We start from the raw sequence: 15,886 nt of genomic DNA on the forward strand, positions 1-15,886 counted from the left end.
GACCTAAGCGATCCCTAACTATGCTGTGTAGCATGATGATGTTACTTTGCAGAATTGCACATCAAAATGACATAGGTTGCACGAATAACGCAGGCGTACATTTCGTCCACCCAAGGGATATGACTTATCTATATTGGCTTGGGGAGGGCAGGGACTCAATGCGCCAAAAACATTTATGCTGAGTTTAATTTAAGGATGGCAAAACTGGAAATCCCAAGAATCCTTGAAATCTTACGACATTTGGAAATGGAAGCCGCCATCTAGGATTATTGGGTGCTATTTCCCTTGTGTATCACAGTCGTCCTCGGTAGGCAACCATGCTACAATGTTCCTGCTGCCATAACCCATCCTTTTGTACGTGTAACTTGCTCTGGGAGAGCAGTAACTTTCTTGCGAGCTTCCTGAAGATCTGTTTCAATACAGAGAGATATTCTGGAATTCAAGTCCTGTTGGGAAGGAAACTTTGAACTATTAATTGAATTATTGCCCCTGGAGGTATATAACGTTTTACTCAAAGATAGCTTCCTCCTGGGCTCAAATGGATTCATTGCTAGCATATCTTATGTTCTTGCAAACACATTTCTTAAAATCTCATCCCACATGAAAATATCCAATGATCACCTCACCCATCTCAGTTGTACTAAAAAGTTACATCTCTAATGTTCATTCTTTTGGGACCTCAGCCTTCCCACATTCTTTTGATTCTGTTAAAAAAATCCCCTTCTAAAGAACCTTGCCATAGCACTGAAAACATTTATAGTGTGGTGTCCAACATAAATAGATAGGATGGCATATGTGGTATGTTGGATCCATCCATTAAAAGAGGATGTTAACGGCTGAACCGATCACTGCTTGAGACTTAGTCCATGGAATGGTAAGAGAGGGGTTACACTTTTTCCGTGCAAGCAGATTTTGCAGAAAAGGTCGAATTGTAAGAAATTGGGTTATTAGTTCTGCAGGAGGTGAGTCCAGCACAATAAATAGATCCACAAGTGTCTCCTAAAGGGGAACCAAGTATCCCTCTGTAGCACTTGACTTTCTCAGGGTAGTAAAGCAGAGCAGTCCAGGGCCATTCAAGTGGAGGTGGTGTGGGCTAGCAATCTCTATCCGCTGGCACAATGCAAAAACAACACTTAACAAATTGCTGCCCAGTCAGTGCTCTTTGTTTCAAAAAGGAAAAGTATATTTACTAGCTACACTACTTAATAGTATCCATTAATTTACAACTATATACATAAGGTAGAGGGAAATCATTTTGGTGACATTGTGAAATCGCATTTGACCCTCGCAGGTCATGACCACCATAACAACAAAACCCTCTCTATCCTTATTTGATGTAACCTCACTATTTAACACCTTAGCAGCATTGAACGTTCAGCACCCAGTGCTAAACGTTTGAATAACGGGTGCGGACCCGTCGGCCAACGGTCGTGCGCAGCACTGGCAAGGTAGTGCTCGCGACGACCGTTGGCCGACGGCAGCACTTAAAGGGTTAAAGGAAGTGCCATTTATAAATAAAGCAGGTCTATTTTCTCTGTCAAGTAGCCTCTTGGTGTTGTCAAGAGTTTCCCACATTAGAATATGAGGCATGCTTACTGGCTTTGCCTATTTGTCACCACATTATCAGAACAATAGCTACATATTAGAAGTCACCGTCATATCAATGGAATCAGTAGCCATGTTAAAATGCAATCATCCTTACTAAAAGCATTGCAATTTTTCTCAATAATTATTATCAAGAAAGTGCATTGAATAAAGTATTGACAATTAAAATAATGTGTCATAGTCTCTCATTTATACCTCAAGCTATATATATTGCAGCAATAGGGCCTATCACTATGTGTCTGTGCATGTTGCTGAAGAGCATCAAGTCCCAGCACTGGGAATGCTTGAATATTGGTGAAACCTCTCCCAGGGACATGTTTGCTGAGTCCCCAGGAACGCAGGGCCCCAGGGATGGGGTGTACAGGGCTGGAAGAGCCTCTGGGGAGGGGGCCTATGATGAACCGCAACCACAATATCCAAAGTGTTAATAGACTGGCTTTGCCCCCTAAGGGGTTGGCCCTCCTGGGGAACTTTCGAATATATGGTGGAGTACCATATGCTTGTTTTCACTGTTTGGCATGTTTAAAAAAGGAAAATCTTCAGATATGCATAACTCAGGCCCTAGAATACAATTCCCTCAAACGTGTTCTCACTTTCCTCCTGGTCAGTGAACTACAGCCACCAGGACCATTCTTAGTAGTCCTCCTGTCACATCTAAAGGGTGCACTTTGCAGGGAGTTGGTTTCACTGGCTTCCTCCGCCAGCCTTCTCCGCTGCATTGCCCTCCACAGACCCGATTGCGCCCTGGCTGTCTTGCAGGTATCTGGGGACAGAAGAGTTGAAGTCTTACCCCAACTGGTCTGTTAGGGGGTTCAACAGGGCCTGTGCACATGTTTCCATTAAGTTACAAGTTTAAACTTGACATCTTTTTCTAAACTCTGACTTTTTAAAACTCTCGCACTTACACAATAGTATATTTAGAAATTATTCTGCATGCAGAACATTTTTAGTAAGCATTTGATCATGTTGTTCATACACTCTGTTCAAGGCTAATGAACATTGAACGTGATGCCCTTACATTTGGTTGTCTGGTTGTAGACAGCTCTGAGTCTTAAGACAAACATCAGTGCTGCACCTTTGACACAGTGCAATAGGAACAGTGCTTTTATTATATAAACTGCTTCGGAGCTGAATTCGGCAGAGGAGCACTTTCGCGGACTATCCTGGAACGTTGTGCGCTATGACTGAGCTGCAGTTCTATTGACTCTTACTTTCATCCTGCAAAGCCCAATAGCCCAGCACCAGATCTGCTTCCTTATAGATCAGAAACATGTATGGGAGCGTTGGGTCGTCCCAGGAGATCTGGCAGAGGGAACTCACACTAGGCTCTTGCTAGTGTAGGTTGTATTAGATAGGAGTACAAGTATAAATATAATCATAATTACAACAAAGGTATGATGGTTTTCACCATTCTTGTAATGCTGGTGGCAATGCTTTGTTTCATCCTCCTAATAATTGCAGCACACGCTTTTTACACAGGAATACCTTGGTTTCAATAAATGTTTGAAAAGCCAATTTATATCTGTCTTGTGTCTCCCTGGGGCATGCCTGAGTAACAACGAAAGGGTAGATATGTTTTCACGATTTTCTTGGGAAATTAGAGTTGTCATGTTCTGAGGTTGCAGATACCAGCTGGTACCCTATAAGGTTCAGGGTTGAGATGGTGCACTGAGAGCTAGCTAGGAATTGGACAAACATACTCTAATGATATGTGTGGACTCTGTTCCCATATTCTGATGGTTGTGTTGTCCTGATACACAGTCCTACTTAGTTCATAGGAACTGTATGACAAGTCCTCAGGTGGCACAAGGGGCAGTCACCACTCGCCCTGGAGAGACCGATTTAGTCCGCTGCAGGCAAAATCCTGAGTCCATCCGGGGCACCTGGTGACTTCTCCTTCCAGCTGCTCTTGATTCTGGTGTTGTTGTCTTCCAGGTCCAGGGTTTTGCTCTCTGCCACGCCCTTGTGCAGGGGGTTATAGGTGTGGGTGGAAAGCTCTAGATGCTAGGCACCCTTGGCCAAAGCACAATGCCACATTGCCCTCCACCAGGTTCAAACCCTCTTGCACAACATTCTGGGACAGTGTAAAATGGCAGAACCCCTCTTCCTCTGGTTAGAGCTCAAGTACAACCCCAGATGTGTGGCCATGATAATGGACAAACCCTCCCCTGGGGCCACTCTAAACCAGTTTTGCTGCAGCTCCCCCAACACAGATTTAGGAGATAAAAAGTTTAGGAAGACAAAAGGGACGTTGGTCTAGGTATTAGCTTCTTTTGCCAGTGACAGGGTAGGCAAGCTCAGAAAGGGGCTGGCACATACCAGAGGCCACCCAGATAAAGGAATACAAATCTTCCAACACCCATGCCTTTTGACCACTGTCTATGAGCAATCCACATCTTACCACAGAGGAGGTATCATCAGTAATGAGACACTGGGCAGTGGCATAAACACTATTTTGGCTTTAGGCAGAAAAATTACAACTTTCTAAAAGAGTCATTTTCAAAATAGTAATAGATAATCTGAGCTGACCATTAAATTGGATTTTGACTTACTATTAAAATGAATCCTTAAATTATTTCTTTAACTGCTACCAAAACGAATTTATTACATGTCCCGGTGAAGCCCAGTGATTCCATATGGAAGCAGCAAGCCTTGCTACAGTGGAAATAGATTTTGGAAATATTTCACTGTAAGGACATGTTAATTTCTTTTATGTACCCTACTTTTAAATATCATGTAGCTTTCCTTCTCTGCAATAAAGCCTACTTAGGGGTGACTTAATAATATTTTTAAAAGGATGGTGTAGGCCTGTCAAAAAAGATTACTTGACACGTTGAATTTGCAGTTTAAAACGCCACAGGCAGGTCCCCCTGTACAGCTACTGAGCTGCCCACAACAGTAGCACATGAGTCCCACGTGCAGCTTGCACAAGTGCACACATATGTGTGCATGAGTGTTCACATGCAACCAGTTCAGTGCTCCTTGTGCTAACTGTGCTGCAGTGGTCTTACCTTAAATAGGGGTCACTGATGATAAACACGCTCTAGGCAATTACCCTGAAATTACAGTCAGTGAAGTTCACCCGCAATAAAGGTACAAAAAACGAGGGATCACAAGGAACAAATCCTAACTGACTAAATGAGCGGAACCCACTTGCAACATGAGTGCTCATGGAAGCTTGAACTACTTATTTTGTTGGAAAATGGCAATAAAAACTACTTGGGATTCACACTTAATAAAGCTTTTAAATCACATGCTTTACTTTTTCCTTTAACTCAACCCTTTAAAAAAAAGAATGACATATTTTATCACAAGCCTTTTTCTGTACACCTGGCTTCTTCAGAATAATACCATATTACCCAAATAGTATTTCAGTCCTCGAATCTCATCAAGGAGATCTTACAGTTGTGTCAGATCAAAGCCTGGGCTGTATTTCATGTATGGTGGAGTGATTGGATTAATTTGGCTAATTCCATGTTACTCTTTGAGCAGAATGACTGATAATTTCACAATTACTCCTGCTCACATAATTGAGGGGGAAAGTCCTACTGCAAGAGCACATTTAGTGAGCTCAAGTGGCTGCTCACGCACATCAATCGTCCTCTGCTGCATTAAGTGCTAATTCTTACTGCAGAAATGCAATTTTGCTCGTTTAAAAAAACATCACTAGGCCCTTTGGACCCAAAAGATTGTCACCCAGTTTATCAACTACCTAAGCCACCTACGTTATCCGGGTCCATAATGAAAGTAACAACAGACCGAGCCCTCTGCAAACTCTTTCAACCGAAGGATGGGATCCATGTCTGTTGTTATTACTGCTCTGGATAAATCAGAGCTACCTGCGGGGGGTGGAGGTGTAGCTGCATTTTTTGTGTTTTGTCGCATTTGTTCTGTTTTGTCCTATCGGAAGCATTCAACACCGCTGACCATTAGCTTCTCATCTCGACCTCTGCAGCAGCCACGGCCCGTGGAGGGAGTTTCGGTGGGGCAGAGAGGCGGGGCGGGGGAGGGGCAGGATGGGGGATGCTAAAAACCGGAATATGGACAATTGAAAGTAAATAAACAATTTAATAAATAAAATGAATTTCGTAGCGCGCCCTGCATCGCATTTTAAGATGCAGGGCGCGCTACGAAATTCATGTGATTAATTAAATTGCTTACTTACCTCCAATTATCCATATTCCGGGTTTTAGCACCCCCACCCTGCCCCTCCCCCGCCCCGCCTTTCTGCCCCACCGAAACTGCCAGTTCTAGACTCCGTGTCATACGGTGCATTTTGTAGCACAGCTGGCTAATATTTGGGAAACTCAAAAATATTTTAGGGAAAACTAATGGTTGTAAGACAGCTTTTTCAAATTACACCTTTTGATTTAACTTACCGGTAAAGTTCCCACAAAGTCCACACGTACTGTTTTTATATTTTTTATCCACTTTCAACTGCAAAAAAAAACAAAAAACATTTTTAAATATTAGAGAAGAGGATACATGTCTACAGCAAATCAATAAACACACATGAAAATATCACTGATTATTATGAGCGCCCAAGCCTGTTGCTTCTTCCACTTTTATTTGTCCGCCCTGCCTTAAGCTCGACCTAAATCTCGTAGTGTCATCTGCGTACGATTAAGGCCTTGTTGTGGATTTAATTTCGCCAACGGGGCGACATAAACATTAGGCGAAGTAGGTGATAGAGAGGATCCCTGCGGAACTCCTCCTGGAAAGGGTACATTTTTCTGATTGGTAGCCATTCCAGAGGATAACCTGTTCTCTGTCTGATAGGAAGGAGGTGAGTAGATCCAACGCTGTGGCCTTCACACTAGAGTCCCTAAGCCTTTGAATAAGTACCAAGTTTTAACCACAATTAGATCCCTCTAGTTTTAATGCTGACTCCAGGCAAACAACGAAATTCCAAGTTAACAAATGACTAACTTTTCTTTTTGTGAGGCTTCACCATTTCACTCCCGCTACTGACTTGCTCATGGTGGGCCAAGCCCGATCTTTACCTTGTATGCACTCAGGACATACACTGCTGGTAGGTCATCTGGCATGCTCACTTCTTCTCCTCGAGGCACTGTTAGATGCTGAAGCTCGCCCTCCAACTGAGGACAGTAGTGATGATCACATCACCACCATTCTTAGCAAACAGAATTATCAGATATTTTGTGCCATACTGCTTTAGCACTAAAAATCGTATTTTTAAACCTCTCCCTGTAGATTCCCTTACTAGCTGGCTAATAAACTGACCACTATAGAATATTAGAACATGATTGGAGACAGATAAGCTCTGCTTAGATTTGTTGAAGGTACTTTTAGAAATGCAAATATACCCAGCCTTTTTGTGGCTTGTATACCCATCTCTAGATTTCTCTTCCCATCAGTTTATGATTGTGGCACTTTTTGATTTTCTTATGTAAAAGAAGGTACACAAAAACCTTTGTTTCTGACTTTAGACCTTGATGTTTACTGTTTTTTAGTAAATAATTCTGTTTATGTTATGTAGTACTAAACCTCCAGATTCTCTTTACGTTTTTTGATCCCTGGTTTTTGACCTCAGCTTTGGCGTAAGACTTTTCACCGGAGTATCACCCACAGTAACTCTCTTTTAAAACTGGTTCTGCACTGACTGACTGACTGACTGATGGTATTTCTAAAGCGCACTAATGCCGAGGCATCTTGGCACTGAGTAAAGTGACCAACCAGGTACTAGCCGAAGCATCATTGAGTAAAGAGCCATGTCTTAATTTCCTTCCTGAACAGTCTACGGTTAGTGATTTGTCTGAGGTGAAGTGGAGCTGAGTTCCATAACCCTTGCCTCCCGAACGTGATCTTTTAATCTCAGGAACCTTAAGCAGACACTGCGCAGCAGACCTAAGGGAGCGGCTTGGCTGATATCGAGAGAAGAGGGAATGAAGATCTAGAGCCCCGTCTCCGGCCAAAGCCTTATGGACCAAGCATAATGCCTTGAACTCCACCCGTCGTTGTATTGGAAGCCAGTGTAATTGACTGATAGAGCGGGAAGTAGGATGATACTTGGGCAGGTTGAGAAGTACTCTCACTTCTGCATTCTGGACTGATTGCAGCTTGGCCAATTGAGCCGTGCCTGCTCCCAGATAAAGGGTGTTCCCGTAATCGATTCTAGAGAGGACTGCAGCAATTATGACTTTTTTCCTGAGAGAGAAGGGGATAAACGGCAATATCTTTCTCAGCCCTTTTAGCATGAAAAAGCAGGCTGAGGCCACTTGATTAATCTGTGGCCGCCAGGACATGTCTTTGTCAAACACTATGCAGAGATTCCTAACTTTAGCCACTGGAAGCGGACAGGTCCCCGCTGAGATAGGCCACCAAAGCTGATTCCAGATGGAAGCCTTTTGGCCAAATTCAAGGACTTCTGTTTTTGCAGCGTTCAGCTTTAAAAAGCTCAAATTCATCCAGGAAATGACCTTGGACATACACAAGGAGAAATCTACTGCCTTGGCCTCAATTGAATGAGAAACTGACCCTATCAGCTGAGTGTCATCTGCGTATGATACTAGCTTAAGGCCTTGTTGTTGATTTAATTTCGCCAACGGGGCGACATAAACATTAAACAAAGTAGGTGATAGAGAGGATCCCTGCGGAACTCCTCCTGGAAGGGTACATTTTTCTGATTGGTAGCCATTCCAGAGGTTAACCTGTTCTCTGTCTGATAGGAAGGAGGTGAGTAGATCCAACGCTGTGCCCTTAACACCAGAGTCCCTAAGCCTTTGAATAAGTACCAAGTGGTTTACGGTATCAAAGGCCGCTGTTAGATCCAGCAGGACCAAAGTGACTCTACTTCCCTCATCCATGCCCTTTCGTATTTCCTACGCCGCCATTATTAATGCTGTTTCCGTGGAATGATTTGCACGGAAGCCATGTTGGGTATTATCAAGCGAGTTGTTCACCTTCAAATGTGAAGATAGCTCCAATTTCATGGCATTCTCCAATAGTTTGGCAGGCAGAGGCAGACAGGAGATAGGGCAATAGTTTTTTCCATCCAGGGGGTCTAGTTTTGTCTTTTTTAACAGCGGGCGAACACAAGCCTTTTTCCATACTGAAGGAAAGACTCCTGAAGTCAAAGCCTGGTTCAAAACCGGCATTAATAATACACTGATCTCTGAGGGAGCCAGATGGAGTACATACGGTGGAAAAGGATCGGTGGGGGATCCTGACTTGGTTTTCAACAACAGGTCTGCCACCATGTTCTCATCAAGAAGGGAGAATTGTAGTAGACCCCCCTGAGTATGGCTAATAGTGGCTAGCATATCTTGGTTGTTATCTGTGCTGTTTGCTACATTAGCTAAATCATTGTAGACAGATTGTACTTTATTTTGGAAATAAGAGGCCAGTTTATCTACAAATGTTTGGTCTGGTCTAAAACTTACATCTCAAGGACATTTCATTGGAACGCTAACTGTTGAAAAAAGTTCTCTGCCGGAATACACAGCGTCCTGTATCTTCTTGGAGTAATAGGTGGATTTGGTCTGAATAATAAGATTCTTATATCCCTCAAGTGCCGCACAGTAGACCTTCTTTTGGGTTGCATCGTAGTGAGATCTCCAGGCACGCTCTTTCTGTCTGCAATACATTTTAGCCGCTATTAATTCTGATGAATACCAGGGTGACAACACCCTTTTCTGCCGAGCTTTAAATAATCTTTCTGGGGCTACCTTATTGGCAGCTCTATTAAGGCTATCTTGCAGGACCATGGCCGCCTGGTTTGCATCAATCCAGGCCATGGATCTGTCCTCAAGAGCCTCTATCAGGTCACTGAAAGCACCAGTACCTATTTTTTAAAAGAGGGTCAGCCACCGGTGGGCAGCTAGAGTAAGTTGGCTACATAGCATGTATGCCAACATTTTAGAGCAGGCAAGTAGGAAATTTTAAAAACGTAGTAGGGAGCATGTATTTTCCCCTATTGACTAACATTGCAATAGAAGGCAATCTGCCTCAATTAGGTCTTTTGGCATTTCATTTTTGACACTTTATTAACAGCACAAACAAAAACAGAGTTGTAAACTCTGTTTTTGTATGCCCTATGTGAAACTGCCAAAAATAAAACGGCAGGGCTATCACATGCTCTAATCTACCAATCCAAGAAATAATTACAAAGCATTAACATTTGATGTCAGAGGTCATTCTTGGAGGGGGAGATGGGAGAAAGCATAACAGGTATTAACTTTTCACTTTTGCCTTGTTTTCAGTAGATCATGATTCATGATTTGGCAATTTGAATCAGGTTTCTGCATGCAGGAAGTGGTAGGTAGGAGATTGGCCTTGAAATCAGTAGTCTCCCCTCTGAATCAGGAGGGCTGGCATGCATGGAATAGGTTGCAGTCAAATGTTTTCATTATTCAGAATTCCGTCCATCATTTGTTCCTTTTGCATTTGTCGCACTAAGTGGGAAGTGTATGCCCAGATGTGGGTCCCATGCTCATTGCACCACTGGTTTCCAGCTAGCCTGGATGATGAGGGGTGATGTCCTGAAACCGGTCGCAGGATGCTTGTTTCAGGTCCAGGGAGGACCTGGCTTGGCAGTTTGGGCTGGACTGTTCCCATGAGGGACAGGATTAAGACTGATTTGCATATGGCTGGGTCCACACTGGGGTGATGTGGTGAGCAAAAGAACGATGGATTAAACCAAGATCACTGTGACTGGGGGTGAAAATATGCATTGTTCAGCATTCCGTCCATCATTTGTTCCTTTTGCATTTGTCGCACTAAGTGGGAAGTGTATGCCCAGATGTGGGTCCCATGCTCATTGCACCACTGGTTTCAAGCTAGCCTGGATGATGAGGGGTGATGTCCTGAAACCGGTCGCAGGATGCTTGTTTCTGGTCCAGGGAGGACCTGGCTTGGCAGTTTGGGCTGGACTGTACCCATGAGGGACAGGATTAAGACTGATTTGCATATGGCTGGGTCCACACTGGGGTGATGTGGTGAGCAAAAGAACGATGGATTAAACCAAGATCACTGTGACTGGGGGTGAAAATATGCATTGTTCAGCATTTCATCCATCATTTGTTCTTTTTGCAGGTTGCAGGTCACACCTGTAAGATTTGATAGCCTAGCTAAGCCCCCTGTTGTTGGATTCTGCCTGTGATCTGTGCATAGGTTGTCCCACGGCAGATGAGAATCATTCTAAACTATGAATGTGAATCATTGTATGGTAATACAGGGTCCACTCAGAATTAAGTTCAAAAGGAGTTGAAATGGTATTCTTATGAAGTGTGATGACTCCAGTGCTTTGATAGGCTGCAGCTAATTTTATAGCTAAATTGGGTTGAATTATGATAGCTAATTGGTACATAAATCAGAGTCAGTTCTAGTCATATGCTGGAATGGGTCCAGAATAACTAACATTTACAGTTGGTTTCATCCTAACTTAACTCTTTCACATACTCATGCATGAGCTATGAACATCTGATTCTCTGTCTCAATGAAATTTGCTTGCAACAGGCCTGGCACTGTGACGATAATTGCTGTACCCCCATCTGGCTTATCATTGGTACTTACACAATAGGTCCACACTCAAAACAGGATTGGTGTCTGCTGCTAGAAAAGTGATGAAAGTCTCAGAATTTCTCCTGCTTGTAAGGAAATGCCCCTTTTTCATGATCACCTTTTTTCATGATCACCTCCAAACCGTTGAACTGGTGCTGCTGTTTTTTTAATCTGATTCATGTTTTTCGAATCTGAAGGGACACTGAAACGTACTAACAAGAACTCAGTACCAGTGCTCTGACCTTAAAAGGTATATGTCTGATTGGTTCACCCACAATTGGCTTAAGGCAACCTACTTATAAGTACCTAGATTGTGGTACCAGTGGTACCCAGAGCCTGTAAGTTAAAATGTCCCATGTGGACTGCAGCACTATTTGTGACCCCACAAGTGTGTCAAAGCATGGCTCCCAGACTGCCGCTGATGGCTGAAAGAGCAGTTTTTGAACAGCTAACTCGACTTTGCCTTTCAAAATAATGACAAAGTCCAGTCCTTCCTTTTTAATATATCGAGACCTATGGCAGGGTGATCTATATTAAAAAGTGGAACATGTGCTTCACGTGTTCTTACAGTAAAAACCACCAATCAACGTTTTTGCTGTAGAAAGGCTAGTAGCCTCATTGGCAAGTGCAGGACTAAACTGCGAAAACTCACCTGTGATAAATTCTGAATAGGACTGTTAAAGTTGGTACATCAAGGTATCAAAAGAATTGATGCATTAAACGTGACTTGCTGTCCAAGTAGAATTTAATGTAACTGTTAAGTGAATGGCAACTTTAGGAAGTTGCCACTCTGTTGCCCTAAGTTTTCCAATAACCATTTACGGTTAGTAGCCATGTGACAGCCTTCTGCCCTCCTAGGGGGAGGTGTGAACTCTCAGGAAGTGACACAAAGGGCCTGCCACTAGAAGCAGTGTTACCTTTCTCTGTCAGGAAGGCAAACAGGGTGTGAACCCAAAAGCAAGATGGCTGGCAAAGCAGTTTTCAAACTGCTTCCTCGACTTTTCCATTCAAATTAATGACAAAGTGTAGACCTTCCTTTTGATAAATATAACTCACTTCTAAGACAGGCCTATGGAAACCTAAACCAGGAAGCTCCATATTATAAAGTGGAAAATGTGTTGCACGTTTTTTTACAGTATAAACCCCAACATTGTTGTTTGCGCTGTAAAAAGGCTAGTAGCCTCATTGGCGAATACAGGGTTACACGCTGAAAACTCAGCTGTGCTAACGTCTGAAAAGGACTGCTACACCTGGTACTTCAAGGTATCAAAGGAAGCATTGCCTGAAATGTGACTTGATGCCCAAGTTGAATTTAATGCAACTTTTAGGTTAATTGCAACTTTAGAAAGTTGCCACTCTTTGCCCTGTGTTTTGCAATACCCATTTGGTAACTAGCCACACAACAGCCTTCTGCTCTCTTGGGGGCGGGTGCAAACAACTCTCAGGAAGGGACGCAAAGAGCCTGCCATTGGAAGAGATATTACCTCTACCTGCCACGAAGGTCAAACAGGGTGTGAGCCCAAAAGCAAGCTTCAAAGGATAAGCCTCCTTTGAAAGGCAAATGATGGAGACACATTTGAGGGGATGCTCTTTTGTTCTGATAGGCAGGTTGGTGTTGGGGACAGGGAGGGTAAAACAGTTGCCTAACCAGTTTTTCCATGGGCATGTAGCCCTTAGGTAGCCACACTTCTAGGGTGGGCTACACAACTCCACACATGGAGAGAGGGGTCATGACATCCTAAGAGAGGACAGAATATTGCATTTTGAGATAGCTAGATGCCACTCATTGCAGGAAGGCATCATCAGGTCGAAGGTGACCAGATAGCCTATCGGCTAGTAGTGAGTCCAATAGTCGGTTGGCTGGCTTCCTGTTACAGCTACAGGTTCTTAAAAGCTGAAGAAGCCTGCCTTGGCGAATTGATTACCACAATAATTTGACCGCCACTGACCGCTGAAGTACAGCCTCTGAGACAGAATATTGAAGATCAAAAGGTTCACCAGACAAAAGGTTCACCAGATTAATCAGAGTGCAGTTTGGTTGCCAAAGGTTGATACTAGTCCCAGTTAAAGGGAACCGCTGGGCTCGCTGTATCAGGAGACTAGTAGATCAGTGGCAAATTGTTTAGGCTGAATTTCCACAGAACTTCGAGGGACATCGACCCCTATGGCCAAAGTCACCCCAACATGTTCATGGACCATGGGGTGGAACCATGAAGACCCGATCTAAAGATTCTCATCCTCAGCATCCTTCAATACTTTCAGCATCCTGTATCCTTAGCATCAGGACCACTCCATTGATGTCTATGGAAGTTCACCCATAGAACCTGGAAGTTGACAGGAGACTGCTTTGACTCCAAGGTAACTGCCCTGCCAAGCCTCATTGGCTTCTGAGACTCACTCCCTGCTGGAGTTGGTCACCCAGACTTGGCCAGAGTAGTCGTACTCAAGTTTTCAAAAGGTTTTCAAGTTACCTCTAACCTTGGTAGTTGGCACTGCTTGTTTGCAATTTGGAGGAAAAGCAGTGATTTATTATTTGCCTAATAATTTATATCTCTGGAATCCTCTGGTGTACTTTGCTGGTTATGGTATTTAAAAAGATTCAGAAAAATAAGAGCTATTTTTATTAAATTGGTGTCAAATTTCCTTTGTGTCACGTTCCTTTCTTATACAACTGTCTTGGTACTTCTACATAATTTGCAATTGCTCCTTTAACAAAGCCTGACTACTCAAAGCAATAGCTACCCAAGGTAAACTACAGGTTTGCACAGAAGCCTAACTGGACACTAGGAGGATTTGTGAGTTTATTATCTGGTGAGGTCACACAACCAAAACACACAAGGTGATGGACAGAATCTTGCACATTGGCAAAACATTCAACCCCAGTCACAGATCTGGGTTTAATCCATCGTTATTTTGCTCACCACGCCACCCCAGTTCAGACATGGCCATATGCAAATCAGTTTTGACCCTGTGCCTCATGGGAACAGTCCAGCCCGAACTGCCAAGCAATTTCTACCCTGGACCGGAATCAAGCATCCTAGGACCGGTTTCTAGCTAGCCGCCGTCATCAGCCAGGATAGCTTGACTCCAGTGGCGTAGTGAGCACGGGACCTACATCTGGACATACCCTTCCCACATAGGGCGAACAGCAAAACACACAAGGTGATTGACGGAATGTTGCACATTGGCAAAACATTCACCCCCAGTCACAGATCTTGGTTTAATCCATCGTTATTTTGCTCACCACGCCACCCCAGTTCAGACCTGGCCATTTGCAAATCAGTCTTGACCCTGTGCCTCATGGGAACAGTCCAACCCGAACTGCCAAGCCATTTCTTCCCTGGACCAGAATCAAGCATCCTAGGACTGGTTTCTGGCTTTCAGCCGTCATCAGCCAGGATAGATTGACTCCAGTGGCGTAGTGAGCACGGGACTCACGTTGGGCATACCCTTCCCACACAACCTCACCAAATAATAAACCAGTTTCCTCAAACTGCTGTTATATAATTCTCCTGATAGTTAAAGTCTTGGGATGTTTTCAATCTGGACAAATGGACAGATGTCAGAATTCTGTCTCATCATACCACAGGAGGACCCCTTTGCATGTAGTTGGATTTAAGAGAGTGGCATTAATAAAGGCTGGAAGCGCAGCCATTTTGGAAATTTTTTGAATAGTCGGGGTAGACCAGCATGAGTGATGATCCCAAAGGAAATGAGAATGACCACTGTAAGTGTAGAATGCAGGAGAAGAGTTGAGGTGACAGAGTTACATAAGGTGGTGGTTGCATCAATGGCCAATGTCTCCTCTGTCCTCTAGTACCTAGTGAACAAAAAATTAACTCTGCTGTTTGACCCCTAGAAAGGAGGCCTACTGAATGTGTTCACTCTTGCTTTTGATGTAGAAGGCTGGAAAATGCTTCTACTTAGTGTGGTCAGTGGCCTAAGACCTATGGGTATTGCTATGGACTTCAACCTGCTGCAGGATAGGAGATTGCTAGTGCTTGGCAGCAGTGCAGGTTCAGAGTCTTGTAAGAGCAGTTTCTAGTCTGCCTTGTGAGAAAGACAGTGTTATGACTGTGGAGAGGGATGTGCTTGAGCCCCCCTGCCTATGAGAGTCTGCTTCAACGAGAATCCAAACACCCTGGAGACAAGCAGGACTGGAATCATCATCACCACTGTGTGGGGCCCAGGTATGGGAATAATGCTTGCCTGTGGGCCTATTGTGCCTTCTGTCCCTGGCACCACGCACTCCTAGATTTTGTTATTGGGGCAGTGGAACATCCTGTAAACCGCACCAAAATCTATGCAGTAATGGTATAGATACTAAAAGTAGAAGTTGGGGCGTGGCCAAGATGGCGACGGAGTAGGACGCTACTCCCATCTCACTGCCACCCAAGCCGGCATTAGGGAAGCCTTGAGGTGTTCCTGGCCGGCAACTCTTCGAGACCCAGTGAGAATAGGCTGCAGTTGAGGTGTTGTGGCAGTCTGGGGTTCAGATCGGGCCGCTAGCCACATCACCGACCCCCGATTCGGCTGCATGCTGGGCCCCGCGAGCCCTAAGCTGGCGGCCGTGTAGGCTTTTACCTCCAAGCCACGCCACTATCTGCCCTACATGCTTGCACCATGGGAGAAGAGCCAGATACAGACCAACACTTCCTCCAACCTTCATGCTGCCCTGTCTGGTGGGCAATTTGGAGTGCTGCCATCAGTGGAAGCAGGGGACCCAGATAACGAGGCCTGATGCCCTGCAACCGATGAG

At 44.2% G+C, this 15,886-nt stretch overlaps 1 protein-coding gene across 1 annotated transcript in view; it reads right to left on the reverse strand.

Annotated features, from left to right (window-relative positions):
* The window catches only part of LOC147733250 (mucin-2-like), a 596,915-nt gene that overhangs the window by 545,423 nt on the left and 35,606 nt on the right, over positions 1-15,886 (reverse strand). Inside the window, exon 3 of the mRNA XM_086958940.1 lies at positions 5,985-6,042. Coding sequence (XP_086815066.1) covers positions 5,985-6,042 — 58 coding nt within the window. The remainder of the gene's footprint in view (positions 1-5,984; positions 6,043-15,886) is intronic.

Source organism: Lissotriton vulgaris, chromosome 2_1 (assembly GCF_964263255.1).
Source record: "Lissotriton vulgaris chromosome 2_1, aLisVul1.2, whole genome shotgun sequence".
NCBI classification, from domain to species: Eukaryota; Metazoa; Chordata; class Amphibia; order Caudata; family Salamandridae; genus Lissotriton; species Lissotriton vulgaris.